This window comes from Galendromus occidentalis, unplaced genomic scaffold, assembly GCF_000255335.2.
Source record: "Galendromus occidentalis unplaced genomic scaffold, Mocc_1.1 scf7180000077446, whole genome shotgun sequence".
NCBI lineage: Eukaryota > Metazoa > Arthropoda > Arachnida > Mesostigmata > Phytoseiidae > Galendromus > Galendromus occidentalis.
The window spans coordinates 1,358,295-1,373,639 of NW_003805434.1; the positions used below are offsets into that span (position 1 = coordinate 1,358,295).

The window sequence follows — 15,345 nt, forward strand, 5'->3', positions numbered from 1 at the left end:
TTACAATCATCATTTTTTTATTATTCTGGGAATAATAATTGTCCCCTCAGGAAGGTGGAGCTCTCCCTCCGATCTGTGCATTGCCGAACGCGGCGCCTCCAGATGCCGCACCAGGAGTTCCTCGACGGATGGATTCGCGCTCCCTCCCCTGCCGACTAATAGTGCTCCACAAATTCTCTTCTCTTGCGTTGTCTCACCCCGCCGCCGTCACCTCAATCCAGGGAACAAGATTCCATGAAGATATCCGAAACATTCGAAGACTTGCACGCCGTCCAAAATGAAACACACAAAGAACCGTTGTACTTGAACCCGCCTCGAACCCCCTGCAGCCACGAATCGGGTCGGGTCTCATTGGAAAAATGCTAGTTCTCTCTTCTCTTGTCGTTGCATTAGAACTCATTCAGAGACAGAATAATGGGTTCCTTCATCGACCCTTACCCCGGCGGTTTTGGTGATCTGAACGGTGGTCGTGGTGTCACTTCGTGTCATCCGTTATTCTTTCAATTTCTCTCCCTCGTGGAGTTCATCTCCATCTTCCCCGTCGTCTTGGTCATCGTCTAGACGTCGAGTGGCTCCGGTCACTCCGTTCGCCGCTTCTGACCATCATCCGACAGAAACTAAAACGCCACAATCTTCCTGTTTCGGGCGGTCGCTGTTTCGTTTTCTCTATATCATTGATGTCGATTTGAAGAAAGTACTCCATCATCCTCAACAACCCATCCCAGCGACGGCTACCGGAACACTAAGGACGAAATTCGTTTCCTCCTAAGAGGGCTCCTCTCCGATGTGATTCGCCACATTCCCAGAGAGTTTGAGAAAATCTCTTTAAATATTTCCTCCAATGATATCCTCCTTGATAGCCAGGCAGAGCTCGGTTTTTCCGTTCGCAATCCCTCCGCTCCGCCAAAATTCTTCACCGAAAATTACCATCAGACGATGAAAGGCCAACCACAACAGCAGCAGCAACGACAACAACCGCAAAACGACAACAAAACGCCAGCCGCGACTCTGTGACCCTCGAGAAGCTGTTCGGTTTCTGTTCGATTCTGTCCCGTTAGGAATAATTGCCTCCGCTTAGTCAGATTCGCTTTCGCCTCAGACATCAAGAACGAACGATGAGGGTGACGATTGCGCCGACGACCTTGATACGATTCGCTAACACCCCACGTTTCCGAGACAGTAGAAAATTTTTCACGGTTTCTTGCGCTTTTCCTAGTTCCGATGTTTTTTCGCCCTTCATCATTATCCAGGAAACCGCCTTCACGTGTCTCGCTCGGAGGCTAAGCAGCAATCATCGAGACAGCTTTTGACGTTTTCAAAAAATGCCGCCAAAGAAAAGAAAGCTATTTGTGGGGGAATCGAACAATTCCGAATTCTTCCGGCGGGATGCGTCACGATTTCATCAATCTGGAAAATTCCATTCATCGGCACCGTGATCATCGATTCGCTTAGACATTTGGAATGCATCGACCAGCCGTCCGGCACACCGACGCGACGGTCCGTCCGCGCGAGCGTCGACCGAGCGTCTCCTCAGGCCGTGGGTCTGGGGGAAGGACAGCCACCCAAGGTGTTCAGGCGGACAAAGCGACTCATCTCGGTGCACTTGGAGCCCGAACCTTACTTTGTTTGATGGCACTCCCAGATCCGGTCAGGAGACCGAGCAGTTCCATTCATACATACCGCTCATCTATCCGGCTAGGTGCCCGACTGGCAGCGGCGTACCCAGGGGGAGGGGGGGAACAACCAGGGCACGTGCCCCGGGCGCCGACATCAGGGGGGGCGCAAAATCGAGATTTCTGTCCACACTAGCGAAGCGCGGACTTGGAGGTTAGAATTGATTTTGATGCAGCGAAATTCAGAGAAAACAGAAGAGACAGTGAAGCTATCTCCTTCCGTGATATGGACAGCCATCCTACATAATTTGGTCCGCTCGAATTGAGCGCAGTGTCTCCAAGAGAAAAACGCTCTTTGTGACCCTCTCAGATCCTCCTCGCCGTGTCTTTGCGCCAGACTGAATTTGCTATGAGGCGGCGCATCCTCGTCGTCTGCCCCGGGCGCAAAATGGGCCAGGTGCGCCACTGCCAAGTGGAGAGGCGAAGAAATAGTCACAGAGTCCGGCAGCAGCCATCAATCACGGCTTCAGGGATTATCCGATTGATTGGAGACGTCGGCGTTCTTGCACAGGAAGGAAGGATACAAGCCGGAAAGTCTCGAGCTAACTAATCAAAGCAAAGCTGGAAGACAGAAAAGAACTACACGGGCTGTGAACAGATCAACGGACCGACAAAACCACGCAACGAGCGACAGCAGGACGGACAGACCGACAGATGGCCAGGCAGGCAAGCACTGAATTGCCAGAGCTGATCCGGTTCCGAACGCTATTCAGAGTCAGTCAGTAGTTCCGTTCTGCGAGCGGTCACAGCCCTCTCGAGTCTTTTCATCAATTTCGACCTGGATCATGACGCACGGTTTTCAAGTTAGTCGCCGACCATATTCGCACCGACCAAAATCGCCCATCATTCCACTAGCTCGTTCATTCGAGTGCCTGCGGGAAACCCACCTGGGACGGAATATCGGAATCCGAAAATCGGAGCCGGGGGGTCTGAGCACCGAGAACGAAGGGAGCTGATGAACCGGGGACGGTACGCCACGATTCCAGAATTCACGGTATCAGCGAGATGCCGAATCACACCGTGGGGCAAACTGGGGAAGAAGGGAAGCCCACGGACGGATGGGACAGAGAGCCGAAGGACTCGGACAGTGAAAGTTTCCAGGAAGGGAATGCTTGTCCGCTGCGTCGTTCTCATCAGCTGGAGCACTTGAGGGTCCGTGAGTGATTTTTCAGATGAATGTGTTATTTTTCTCATCTGCAGAACCGGCATCTTCGGATTCTCGTCGGGTTCCGCTCTCCCGTTAGTCGGTCATCAAGAAGGACCTAAAGAGATGCGTCAGTGGATGAGAAACTCGAATTTTTTACAACAATTTTTTAAGTGAAACGCTTGCGTCTCCTTCGACGTCTCCAGCTGCTCCCGGATGGACGAGGGGAAGCATCGGTGCACACGTATTCATGAGAGAATTCCCACCGCTCAAATCTATCACTCGTCCGTTTGTCTTCATAGTCAGCATCTACATGTGCGCAGGGGTTTGTATATCCTCCTAATTGCGACCTTTGCGTTTTATCGCATTTCCGAAACGATAGTCTCGACGCAATGCTCTCCCTGGTGTTGAGAAGCTGGCCCCACGAGGGATTCCAGTGCGCCCACTATGGTTTTTCCTCACTGCTAGATTGGGATTCAAGACTGAGAAACCTTACGTTGTGCGTGCTCTTGCGATTAGCTTTTTTCCTGACTGAAGTCGTGATCAAAATTCTCTGCTCGTGGAGCATCAAATCCTTTCGAGTCGGAAGAAATTCGCGCACGGGATCCCGACCATGTTGCGTATTCCGCGAATTTTCGGCAGCAGCCGCTTCTATTATTATTACCTTATTATCGCGACTGAAATCTTAACGAGGTGGCATCCGCCGGGAGGAATTTTCTGTGGGCAAACGGGGTATCGCCAACAAAGTTTGTCGTCCGGCTTGCGGAGCACCACGCGCTTTTTGCCGTTGCTCCCGATCCGGAGTAATCGGAACGAACTCACGATCGTCATGCAAATCACGACACTTGTCGGGTTCGTCCGGTCTCCCGAGCGGCTGGTAGGTCCGTCGCACTGTCGTTTGCCCTAGCCGCATCCGGACGACAGACCCCTCCTTCCTTTCTCTGTAATTTTTATTCAAGGGAGAAATCGAACCTTCGAATCGCATCCGGATCCGGGGGCGTCAGTTATTCGTAATCGGAGCGGCTATGCGGAACAAGTACGAGGCGAAGGACAGCGGAGACTTGCGTAAAACAGAGCTACACGAGAAACAGATGAAAACCATAGCTCCAGGAGGCGGTATCTTCGAAATCGAGGGTGATGATCGCCTTCCGTCACCATTTGGTCACGTCTTCTGACTTCGAGCAGCGTTCCTGGAGTCGAGCAATGAGTGCTGGGAAGTCTGGATCCCATTTCAGCTCTTTCAATCGCAAAGCTCACTGTTTTCACGCGAAATTAGAAATACCCGGCTCCCACAAGCGTTGCGTCCCACAACGTGATGAAAGCATCGCCGGCTCCGATACCTCAAAACACCCCCCTGTTCAAGTGCTTCCCATGTACAAATCGCGAACAGACCTCTCGTGAAAGCAGTCATGGTTATCCTGCGAATTATTTTTTTCCCCTAAGAAAACAATCTAATGGTGAATGAACGTCTAGCCGAATATTGGCAAAACGAAACCATTCACCGATTCGTGGGCTCGGGTGCGTGGGACTGTTGGCGTAATGTGACAGCCTGTTGTCAGCGAAGATCAGAGTCGTACAATTCTCAGAAAAATTCACCGAATCACGGGGAGGCGATCTATCTTTGAAGAAACTTGCGCAATCCAGTGAAAACTGCGAAGCACGGACTGCGAGTACGTTCATTTGTTTGTATTGTTCCCTGAGACATCTGTCTCGAGAGCCAATTGACTTTCAGCACCTCGTCCTGACGGTGTTAAGACGACATGTGTTTTTCTGGAAAGTACGCAGAGCGTTTCCCGTGCAGCAATCGCCGCAAAGTACACGATCCGCCGCTAGAACGGGCCACCGTAGACACCGGTCTAAGAAGAAACCCGCGGAGGCTGAAGGCTGACTCCCACTCGGAATGAGTCATTTGTAGTTCATGAGACGAGCGAGCGAGTGAGGAGAAAAGCCAGCTGTAGTCGTCAACGACAAGGATCTCGTCGACAAGTGTTCCCTGGGCGAGGCTGGTCCATGGGATTTGCGCGGATCTGAACGACTACCGAAAAGAGCGGCAAAAAGACTGGAAGTTGCTAGAGCTGAGACTCGAGCTCTGAAACATTCCCCCGCCTCTTCCTTCTCCGATTCTCAAGCTCTCGAGCGGTATCACGTTTATTTAAGCCATGCTGTACTGCGCACACGCGCCGGCCATCAAAGTCCCAATGCATCGTCTCATGTGAAAAACTTGACTAGCGAGATCAGTTTTCACAAAATTTTTTCTCAGGCAGCCTCAGACGTTCTGATAAAAACTAAAGTCAAAGCGACGGGGGAACGAAATCAGGCGAACATGCCGTCAAGCATCAAATACTTTTCAATGGCCAGTCTGCTGAGGCAAACCTGTTCGTCGTGCGAGTCATCGAGCCCCTTCTCGCAGAGCCGAATTTCATCCAATGCAAGAGTGATCGAACTGACTTGAAGCTAAGTTCTGAATGGAATTTTCTTCTCAAGTCAAGTTCCGAAAACCACCTGAATGAATGCTCAACTCCACCGATAATTCGTCTTCCGGATTTTGGAGCGAGCTCCGAGCTCCGTCGGCTTGTACGAATTCCCACCAGAAGCGTCTCGTGCAAAGTATCGCCGGCATCCGATTAATTGCAGTTTTTATGCGAAACTCGCCTTTTTTCTCTGGGTATGTATCTCACGCAGGGGCTTTAAATATCTTGTTTGTTTATTCATATATCAATCTATCTGTGCGTGAATCGGTTTTTACACATCTATCGGCAGCGTTCCGGCACCATTCAAAGGTATCGTCCCGAGAGATCATCGGCACCGACGTTGTGGTTCACTGGGAGATAAGATTAAGAGCAGAGCAGGCACTGATCATCCCATCTGATCGGCCGCGAATTTCACTCTTTTGTCGGCTTTCCGACCGTCTCCGAGCTATCCGAAGGCTCGGACTCCGCACTGCTTGGAAATCGAAATTTCTAGTGGGACGAGACCCCGATCTCCCTCAGTCTCCGGCATTCGAACGAGATTTCCAGACAGAAGTCAATGCAGGCCGAGAATAGCAGAGATAACGGACGTGAATTCCAGGATTAGTTTAAGTGGTAGTAAGGGCAATAAGAATGCGATGATGAAATCGAACAGATTGTTCGAAGGTGGTTTACAAGCGTCATCGTGTGTTTCTCTTCTCCGTCGTTGTCCAATACATCGATTAAGTGATCGCGCACGACTGATGTCTGCGTGGGTTCCTTCGACTGGACCGAGGCTTAACCCCTGGTCCGGCCGGTCTTGACCGGAAGGGAAATTTTTCGCAGTTTCGTCCGATGCTTCATGGCCTACGTTCGCGTCGTCGTTTACTCCGCCACGAAGGCACGACTTGCATGGCCAATACATAATCACGTTTGCCCACCCCTTCGTTCGTCCATTCGCTCGTCCAGCCGTCGCAAGACCGTCGGTCGGTCCACCAGTCCACCCGTCGGTGAGCAAGTGGTTCACTTATACTTTCAGACCCTCAACCGTCTGCCTCCGAGAGAGTCGGCCCATCCATGGCGATAACTTTTGTTTCCGCAACCTCAAAAATCCGGTTCCGTACGAGGAATTTTTGACGATCGATTGTTCGGTTCGACATGCGGCTCAACACTGCTGGTTCCGAAGGAGGCAAAAAACACTGACTTACGTCGTAAAACGATATAGGAAGCAATCGTACCACCGACTATCGCTTCACGGGAATTAAACATCGAGAAAGTCCATGCTCGAGCCGAGAATCTCGGGATATGGCAGTTCGGCTCCGACTTCGGCGACGAGGGGTATGCGGAGCCTCCGGAAAATACGCTAGAGGCGGAGATTGTATGCTGACCCTCCGTGGGGAGCGACAAGTTAGCATAGCGTCGCCCCCGGGAGACCCACGGGAGCAGCTCGAAGGGACAGGATCCCTGGTTCTTTCGACAATTGTTCAAGAGGAACCATTCGGCTCTGAAGTCTCGTTCGAGAATCGAACCAAGATAGCCAAGGCGATCAGACCCAGTATATAAAGTGCTTGAAAAATGACAACGTGACCCGAGTAACTTCTGAGCCGACTTCTTTGGAAAAGAATACCAGCGAAATTCAGGGAGCAAAATTCCACGAATTTTCCTGGACCCGAGGCGCTCGTTTTTCAAGCAGATTCAGCCGTCGCTCTCAATTAGTAGGACATGCACGACTACGCGTAGGAGCTAGTTTCCTTCCCTCCCGTTTCCATCGAATCTTATATTCGATCGAAACGTGAGAGGAACGAGATCTGGGCAAGGATGGTGAGTCACGAGCGCTATCTTCATTCTGAGGAATTCTTCCCGATCCCATTCAATAGTCCTCGCTCAATTATGACATTCGGCTAAACCGTATATTTCCTGGGAAGGATACCGAGAAGCATAGGACAGCCGAAGAGGAGCGAGTGGCAGCGTGATAGGAGTAGAAGGAAGAAGATGGAGGACCGCGACGGTTCAGGGGGTTTTCCACCCGGTAGATTCACTCAGCTGGCCGCGGGATCAGATTATTTTCAATCTAAGACTAACAGATGACACTGAAAGTGTCTATCCATCCGTCTGCTCGTATGTTTTTCCGTCTGTACGTCCCACGTCAGACGTAATCGGACCGGCGACGGAAGGAGCCCGTCGCACTTCCTTTCAGAACTTAAGCCGAAGCTTAAAGCATACGATACACTGTGCCGGAATTGAGGCGGTCCGCTATCTGATGTTTGGCCAAGGATCGGTCTTTCTCAAATATTTGTCAATGACCACCGCGTCCACGCTGAGAACAACGTATGATCGGAGCGCGAGCGCTTGTGGTCATAGTCACGGTGGTAGTGGGGAAGTTGCCCCACTTTCGGGGGCGTTGCTCGGCCCCGTCCAAACTCACTGGACCAGCTTTCCTGACCTTCGAGCGTCGACTAGAGACACAAATAGCCAGAGCACGCGTTAACTGCAGTGCTTGTCTCCGGAGCAGCAAGAATTCAGACATTGTTCTAAGTCCAGCCGAACTTAAACCCAAAACCCATCATGAGGGAAGTCATCTCTTCTAGGAATACGACTGTGAACATGAATCGAGCGAACCCCACATCAGCGAGCCTATGCGTCTGACCATCGGAGCGAGCAAGCGACCGACCGACCCATCGATCGATTCATCCCTCGGAAGGAAAGGAAGCATCGCAATAACGATGATCAGGGGGAAACGAAGAACACAACGACGGTATCGTTTGTAGCCGTGGCGGTGTCTTGGCTCCCGAAAAAAATTTGCTGTGCTTGTTTATACTTGACCGGCATAATCGACGGTCAGTGATTACCAAGGTGCATTTTGGACATTACATAACATCCCATACTTCCGTAATGCGTTTTTGGCTCCGAAAGGAAATTAACTTTCGTTCGTTCCAGGTATGCGCCCCCTCCACCATCGAGTAGCGCATTCGACAGCTGCTGAGGCAGCGACCAGCGAAATTGAATCGATTGCCGGAAAATCCCTCTCTAGAATAGAAGAAGAATGGACAAGCGAGAGTGGGAAGGAATATCCCCCTCTACTTCCTTCGAATTCTGCAAACAATGCGAACGGATGGGCTACTCATTGGAAAAAGCACGCGTTAATCATCAGCGACGCGGTGAACGAGCCCGCAAAATCTGTATACAATGGCGTGAGCGGACTCGGAACCCAAGTTCATCCCAGCGACTCGATCAAGGCGTCTCATTCGGCATCGCTCTTTTCTTAAAGGCCTAGCCTGAGCCGGCTGAGTTCCGAGGTTCTCCTCGTTGTTCAGAAACGAGGAGAACCAGATCGGGGGGTTTCCTTCCTCGAACCCCTCCATCGCATTCACGGCGTGTCGGCAAATGCGGACCGTTTGATCAGCCGATGTCTAGGGTGATCGGACGTACATTTCACCAAAGAAATTTATTCAGACAATAATATTGTCACGCACTTATTGTTAGCTAATAATCTCCGAGCTCCAGCGTAATCACTTTCATCATTCGTGTGAGCTTGGCGAGGTCACCACCTCGGTCGAGATGAAAAGAGAACACACGTGGGAGGCTATTCGGCCGAACGATAGAATTGACAGGGGAAATTCCCCCTCGCCGTGAGAAGAATTTGAGAATCAAGCTGAGCCAGTTTACAATGTTTGATAGAAGTGTGAATAAATAATTGTTCCGGTCGTGTCCCGTGGCTTCCCGGCTGCATTACACAATCTAACACACATACACTGCTGTTCAGTGATTGGAAATGTCCATCAGCCGGTGAAATGGTAAATCTATTGGATTTCGGGTCCGAATTATCCGGTAAATTTCGGCCACGGCTTTTGGGGTTCAGCTGCGTGTACTTTGATCCAATGAATTTCGGTAACGGTTCCCCGAAATCCGCCGTTTTACTTAACATAATTTGGCGATTTTCTCCAAATCAGGAGGGTCAGTAATTCATTTCTCACTCGAAATAATGCACTTTTGGACTACTGACATCGACTCCTCTGAATTATTGATATCGCCATTGTCGGATCGGAGGTTCTGACTTAAGCTTCTCTTGCTGCACAAAGGAATGGGGAACTAGGAAACCGTACCGTTTCACGATGTAGCTCAGTGACCGCATCAACCGCGAGACACGAATTCGAACTCATACTCCAGCGGCGATATCCATACGACCGTCGACGACCGAATATGGAAAACAAGGTCTAAGTAATCTGAACAACAGGGTTGTCGATCCGAGAGCCGCAATCGAAACTCCAACACACCGTGAGTTGGATTAAACGCCTCATTCGGGGAAAAGAGTGTCGATGAGCAATCATCTTACGAACGATGCCGACTCCCGACCCTGCCGTATCGGATCTGACGCATTGATCCACCCACCCATTGTTGAATCCGCTGCCCAAAAAACCGTGACCTAGCCCAAGGTGTTTGCACAGGACCTACGCTTAGATATTCCACCCTTCGCGAATCGTCAGCGCCTAATTCCGGCGCTCGTTAGGAGATTCCCTCCTTCTAGAAATTTCGCAGTAGCCGGTTGGAACTTCTCACACGGATCTGTGGACGAATCTGGGCAGATCTGTCGCTCCTCAGTCGCTGATCTCTTTCTACGCAAACGATCTGAAGTCGGACGACTGGAGAAAATTACTCCACAGGTTTCTTTGAGACAAAGAGCCGTCAGGAACGTGACGCCAGAACCCTGAGCTCGGCGTTCGCGTGATGCCATTCTCCCAGTCGGAGGTAAGTCCATCCGGATTCTTCGAGGTGCCCGCATCAAAGTCAACCACCCAGCTATCCGAGCAGCGAGAAGACGAGGCAGTCGGTCGAGCATCCACCAGCTCGCATCGCCGGCAGGATTCCGAGCAAAGTGCAAGAGCACCGGATGATTTTCTTCTTCTCCAACTAATGCAATAATAAGGAGCAGAAAACCGAGGAGCCGGTCGGTCAAAGAACAAGTCAGAGTCAGATGATGTCTTGACGAAGAGACATCTTGCCTCGACTCACTCAGCACTGAAAGAGAAGAAGATGACCCCTTGTCATGAAGTATCTTCCGCCGGAATTCTCGTTTCGCTGCGGAACAAAATGAATCGGCCGGGGAGCGAGCAATCAGATCGATTGATCTGATAGCTCGATGACCAAGCATTCGGTTGGATTCTCGGCGAGCAGCTGGTTCATCGGGTGAAGTTTCTCGAAGCGATTCGAGCAAACTTTGCTTCACCTCATGCTTCGCCGTTAAGACGTCGCGCCGCTAGAATCCTTTTCGAAATAATACTTGCGACCCGTATTGCGAAAAAAAGAGACGCCTCCGAATCACCGAGCTCGACCTGGGTTTCTCAATTCGGATTAGTCATCCCCCAGAGTCTATGCCGGATATCCGGATGAGTTGAAGAATCGGAGAAAAATGGGATCACATCGAAGGTCACGATCATTACGCGAATGACAGGGGCTGCAGAGCATCCTCAAATCCGCTTTATCTAATCAGGGTACATAACCGATAACAATTCAAAGCTATCGGCGGAACAACGAAGAGATTCCACCCTGATGTGATCGCAAGGTGTCCGTTTTCCCAGTCGATCGAGGAGCGGAAATGTGATCTTCGATGTGGTGAGAATCGAGAATAAATACCTTTGAGAATCCCTATCCAGTACAAAACGAGGATAAATAGAATCGAGAGAGGCATCTGCCTCCTGATTAGACGGATCGCTAGAAATTATTCTCGGAAGCTGAAATAGCATCCCGCGATTCTTCACTGTAGTTGTAGTACGGGTCGTGATTCTAGTCTCGGACTCCGCGTCGGGATTTCAACCCAAACATTGGATGAATGAACGGCGGCCGGCATGGCTGACTCTATAATGAAGCGCCGAGGCCAAGCGTGTGAGTCACCGGGGAGCCAGCGGTAAACCACTACCCGTTTCGACCTGGTGTCCAAGACGACCAAAGAGACATCAGACACTCCTAACATTAGACAGACTCACTCTAAAGCCTCAAAATGGACTGAACCAACTAGCGACGCTCGATTTGTTGCTATTCATGATCATGTCGGCGGGCGCCAAAGTATAGCTCGGGGTTTGCGCTCAAGGGTGTCGCAGGCGCACCCTCTGTTTTGAGGTTGCTCGAAGACCCCCTCATGGCCGAAACCAACACTCGCATCTCCAGAGTCGAATAGCTCGACACGGTCCTGCATTGACCCTGATCAGAATAGAGTTTCGTCCGATCCCAACAAATGTTAAATCGGCTTCGATTATGATGGTTTCCGCCATCTCCGTTCTTTAGTTTCGACCCCATTGTTGATGCGCAACAAACTCCTTTTGAAATTTTTCAAAGCTTTTCTTCTCGGTTCGGAGACTAAGTTATAGTTCCCTAGTTGTCAACTTACCGTGTGCGTCGGCTGTGCTAGTGTGAACCGTACCGTCCTGACATATCCTGACATCCTTAAGGTTCTCCACAAGATACACACCCGATGCGTGACGCTTAGCGAGCACGCCTTCACTGGCATAGTTTTTAAGTTCTCGATCAGCCCACAGTCTTTGCAAGGTTTTGCACGCTTGGAACGCCAGAGCCCATGCGTGCTCTTCGCTCATGGGTGCGCCGAAAGCGTCGAGGATTTCGAACAACGACACATAGCCCTCGGCTATGGTGGGGCTTTTCTGTTCGGCGGGCATACCCATTTTCACGGATGTTTCGAGTGGGGTTCGTTCCAGATTCCGGGTGACTTACTCCAGAGAGACACGAGCAACCTGCACCCGTTCCAGCGCCGATGGAGACGGCATATGTCAACACAAGATGAACACACTCCCTCTCGGTATGGACTCGATAAATAATATGTACAGGTGGTTGGTGAATGTTATTGTTCCGGTGAGCGCACTTCTTCCTTCTTCAGAGCGAGAAAAGCGATACTCTTTCTACTGAGAGCAGACTACCACAATGAACGCCTCGCCTCTGAGCTCGTAGAGTTCAGACAGAGAGAGAGAGTGCGCGCAACGCTCGGATCGTGGTGAGGAGCACGATCGGGAACGTGTCGCTAATCTGGACTCTGGGCCATTGCCCCGCAGGATTTGTCACCTTCCAGAAACCATCCTGCTGTCCCGGAGGACGACGTTGCACATCATACCACAGTTGACATCGACGCCTTGCTTCAAACAATCACGATTTAATCCGGAGCCAGCGAAGAAAAAAGCTCTTTTCCACGCTCGGTGTCTATGCCATACAGTTACACGTATTCCAGAGCAGCTGTCAAGGGTCGCTTATTCGCGCACAAGCACTGTCAATTCAAAAACCGGCTGACGGCAAGCTTCGCCGAAACAGACGTTCCAACTGGCAGTCAAAATAACATGGACCTCCGGATGGCAGTGGGGAGTATTTTGAGAAAGTGAGAAGCAGCGACCGTAGCGCTACCTGGCGGCTGACGCATGCAACAGACGGATAGTCTATTCTGGGACCTTCGATAAAGGAGCTGAAGCGCGGGACCTAACTCCGGCCTATGGACCTTTGTTCCAGCCTGAACAAAGACATGATCTTGACCTGATTTGCCTACTTATTGATTGAATACTCAGCTAACGTTCCCTACCTTGGCTTTGTTTTTTTCGCATTTCCCATATTCTCTCGTCTGCCGACATAACGGGGCTCGAGCACCTGCAGCCGTCGGTCACATCCGGAGCGAATGCCGGAATAGATTCTCGCCCTGATGCTTAGAGGAATAAGAGCGACCCCTTGGGTTCCCGATTCTCTGTTCTCAGGTGCTTGGGTCTCTTGACGCAGAGCACTAATAAGGCTCGGGAGAGATTATTTCTGTTGGACCCGTTGTAGTCGGCATGATTGTGATTCTAGTTCGTCGTGATATCCGGGACTTATTCGGATATCTCAACTGGAAGACGCTTTATCGAGAGGGATTCGAAAAAAACTCTGTAAAGTCGAAGGGATCCGGATCTCTAGAACTCAACGATAAGCAGAGGACCGAACTATCTTATCGAATTATCGAATACCGCGTGGAGCGACGAATCATAAAACGGAATGTCTGATAGGAACCAATGGCGTGATGCAGGTCCGAGCGTACGTTTTTTACAACGGTCCCACAATCAGTCAAATAGATTTACAATTCGAAATCAATTACTTGAGGATGGCTCCGACACTCCGTGTGTTGATTTCTCTCGAGGAATGACAACAATAAAATCAATGGTCTCGATGGGTCACGCCCGGGGTTCTTCAAGAGCAAGAAAATCGAATCCCGGGACTACTGCCGCAGACTCCAGCGCTGTCATTCTGATACTCACCAGTGCATGCTGCAAGCATGAAGCAACGCGCAGCGACGTCTGTCACGGCGACGTCAAGCCACCGCAGGTCCCATGGTGCCGTCGCTGCCAATGATGCCGACGCTGCCATAAAACTGTGCGGAACATAAGACCGTCTGAAATTTCACTTCGGCATCAGTCTTGTCCATTTTCCCCAGAGGCAGATAATTCGCAGAAGACATAAGTCTGTGTGTCAGCTCCATAAATTACCCGGTACCACCAGAATTCAGGCGCCAAATTATCGAATAAACTAAATACTGACCCGAGATTGAGGGCAGCGAAGAGAATTACGCCGAGAAGACGACGAGGAGTGGAAAACCCAAAAAAAAGAGATCGGGAGCACTGAAATCAGGCGAACCAGCAAAATCGCCAGGCCGTGGGTGGGGTGATGTGGAAATTACCGCAGGGGAGTGGTGCGGACCGTTGCACGGACACACGCAGTCGACGTGCGTTGCACGGGCTGGGAGCCGGAATCCCACGGAGGGATTGCAAACCGAGCGCCTGGTCATTTCGCGCAAGATTCGACACATTCGTTTCTCAGAATAATTTGTTCCGATTGGTTCCTTGCGGATGTACAATGTAGGTAGATTAGGGCTCCGGAATGGTTTTGCGGATCTCGGGCTCCTTATCCTCGATTTGGAGCTTGCATACCTCTCTGTGTTCGACAAACCAGCAGCTGCCCCTCGAATGACAAAGCGCTCTTGGAGAAGTGCTTCCTGTATCGCGTGCTAGTGCTGATGATGCTGTTGCTGCCACCACCGCCGTCGCAAGACCTAGAAGAATGCGCGGACGCGCTTCCACGGAGACGCGCGGATCCTTCCCTGGGATCCATTACGTTGGGAGTGTGTTTGCAGAGCCATGATAAATATGGATTTGATATCGAGCCGTATCTTGAATGCCGTCGCTCCAAACTCTTTTAGGGCACACCCATTGTGAACTAGCTTGTGGCTTGCCCACGAAATACGCACGCGCGCTACAGATGGACATCGTTGAGCCGAAACCCACCGAACAGACTACAACGTCACTTCAAAGCTGTCAGCCAGCTAGTCAAGACAAGCCGATGGCTTGAGATGTTCAAAAAGATGCCGTGAATTCTCCTCGAGTGAGATATCTCGTTTCTAGAAGGCTTTCGGGAAGATGTCAAGTCTGCTCGATCTTGCGAGCGTCGAATGCACTTTACGAAAAAATAATTTCATCATCGCGGCCACGTCGCCTCATGAGACCGCGGGAGTGATTCTCTTGAGCACTGAATCGGTGTTCTGGATTTCAGTGAAGTTCGACATGCAGGATACTCTCCCGACCGATGAACAAGCTGAAGGACTATCGATGAACGACTTATTCATGGTCGACTCCGTGACGTGCCCGGAGCTGTCCGCGGAAATCCACTGGAATCCATCTGTATCCTGAGCTCATATCCGTAAACCTGAGGTTTTGCTTATCACCCTCCAACTGACAGTCGAGGAGCTCTCTTCCGCGAATCGGTGGAAAAAGTTTGCGGGACGTCCTGGAGTCTCCGGGAGCTGCCCGACATTCGCTCTCTTCGAATTCGGGACTGACTCGATTCTGAAGTTAGGGCCTTGAGGGAACGAGCCCTAGCAATCATGTGCGAAAGACATGTGACTCATTGGTGAGTCACCTGGGACTGAGGCGATGCTAATCGGGAATCTGGTCGCTGGAGCACGAGGTGAACGTGATATTCATGAGTCAGGAATCCAAAGCTAGGGAATCTCAATCCCACGGAATACGATGAAGCCCCAGCAGGCCCCGGAGATTTCCAGAAGATTTCG

The 15,345-nt window shown here is 50.9% G+C and overlaps 1 protein-coding gene across 1 annotated transcript in view; it reads right to left on the reverse strand.

The window, feature by feature from the left end:
- spir (spire type actin nucleation factor) overlaps positions 1-11,938 on the reverse strand; it is a 105,924-nt gene extending 93,986 nt beyond the window's left edge. Inside the window, exon 1 of the mRNA XM_029111500.1 lies at positions 11,647-11,938. Coding sequence (XP_028967333.1) covers positions 11,647-11,938 — 292 coding nt within the window. The remainder of the gene's footprint in view (positions 1-11,646) is intronic.
- Between the last annotated feature and the right edge of the window lie 3,407 nt (positions 11,939-15,345).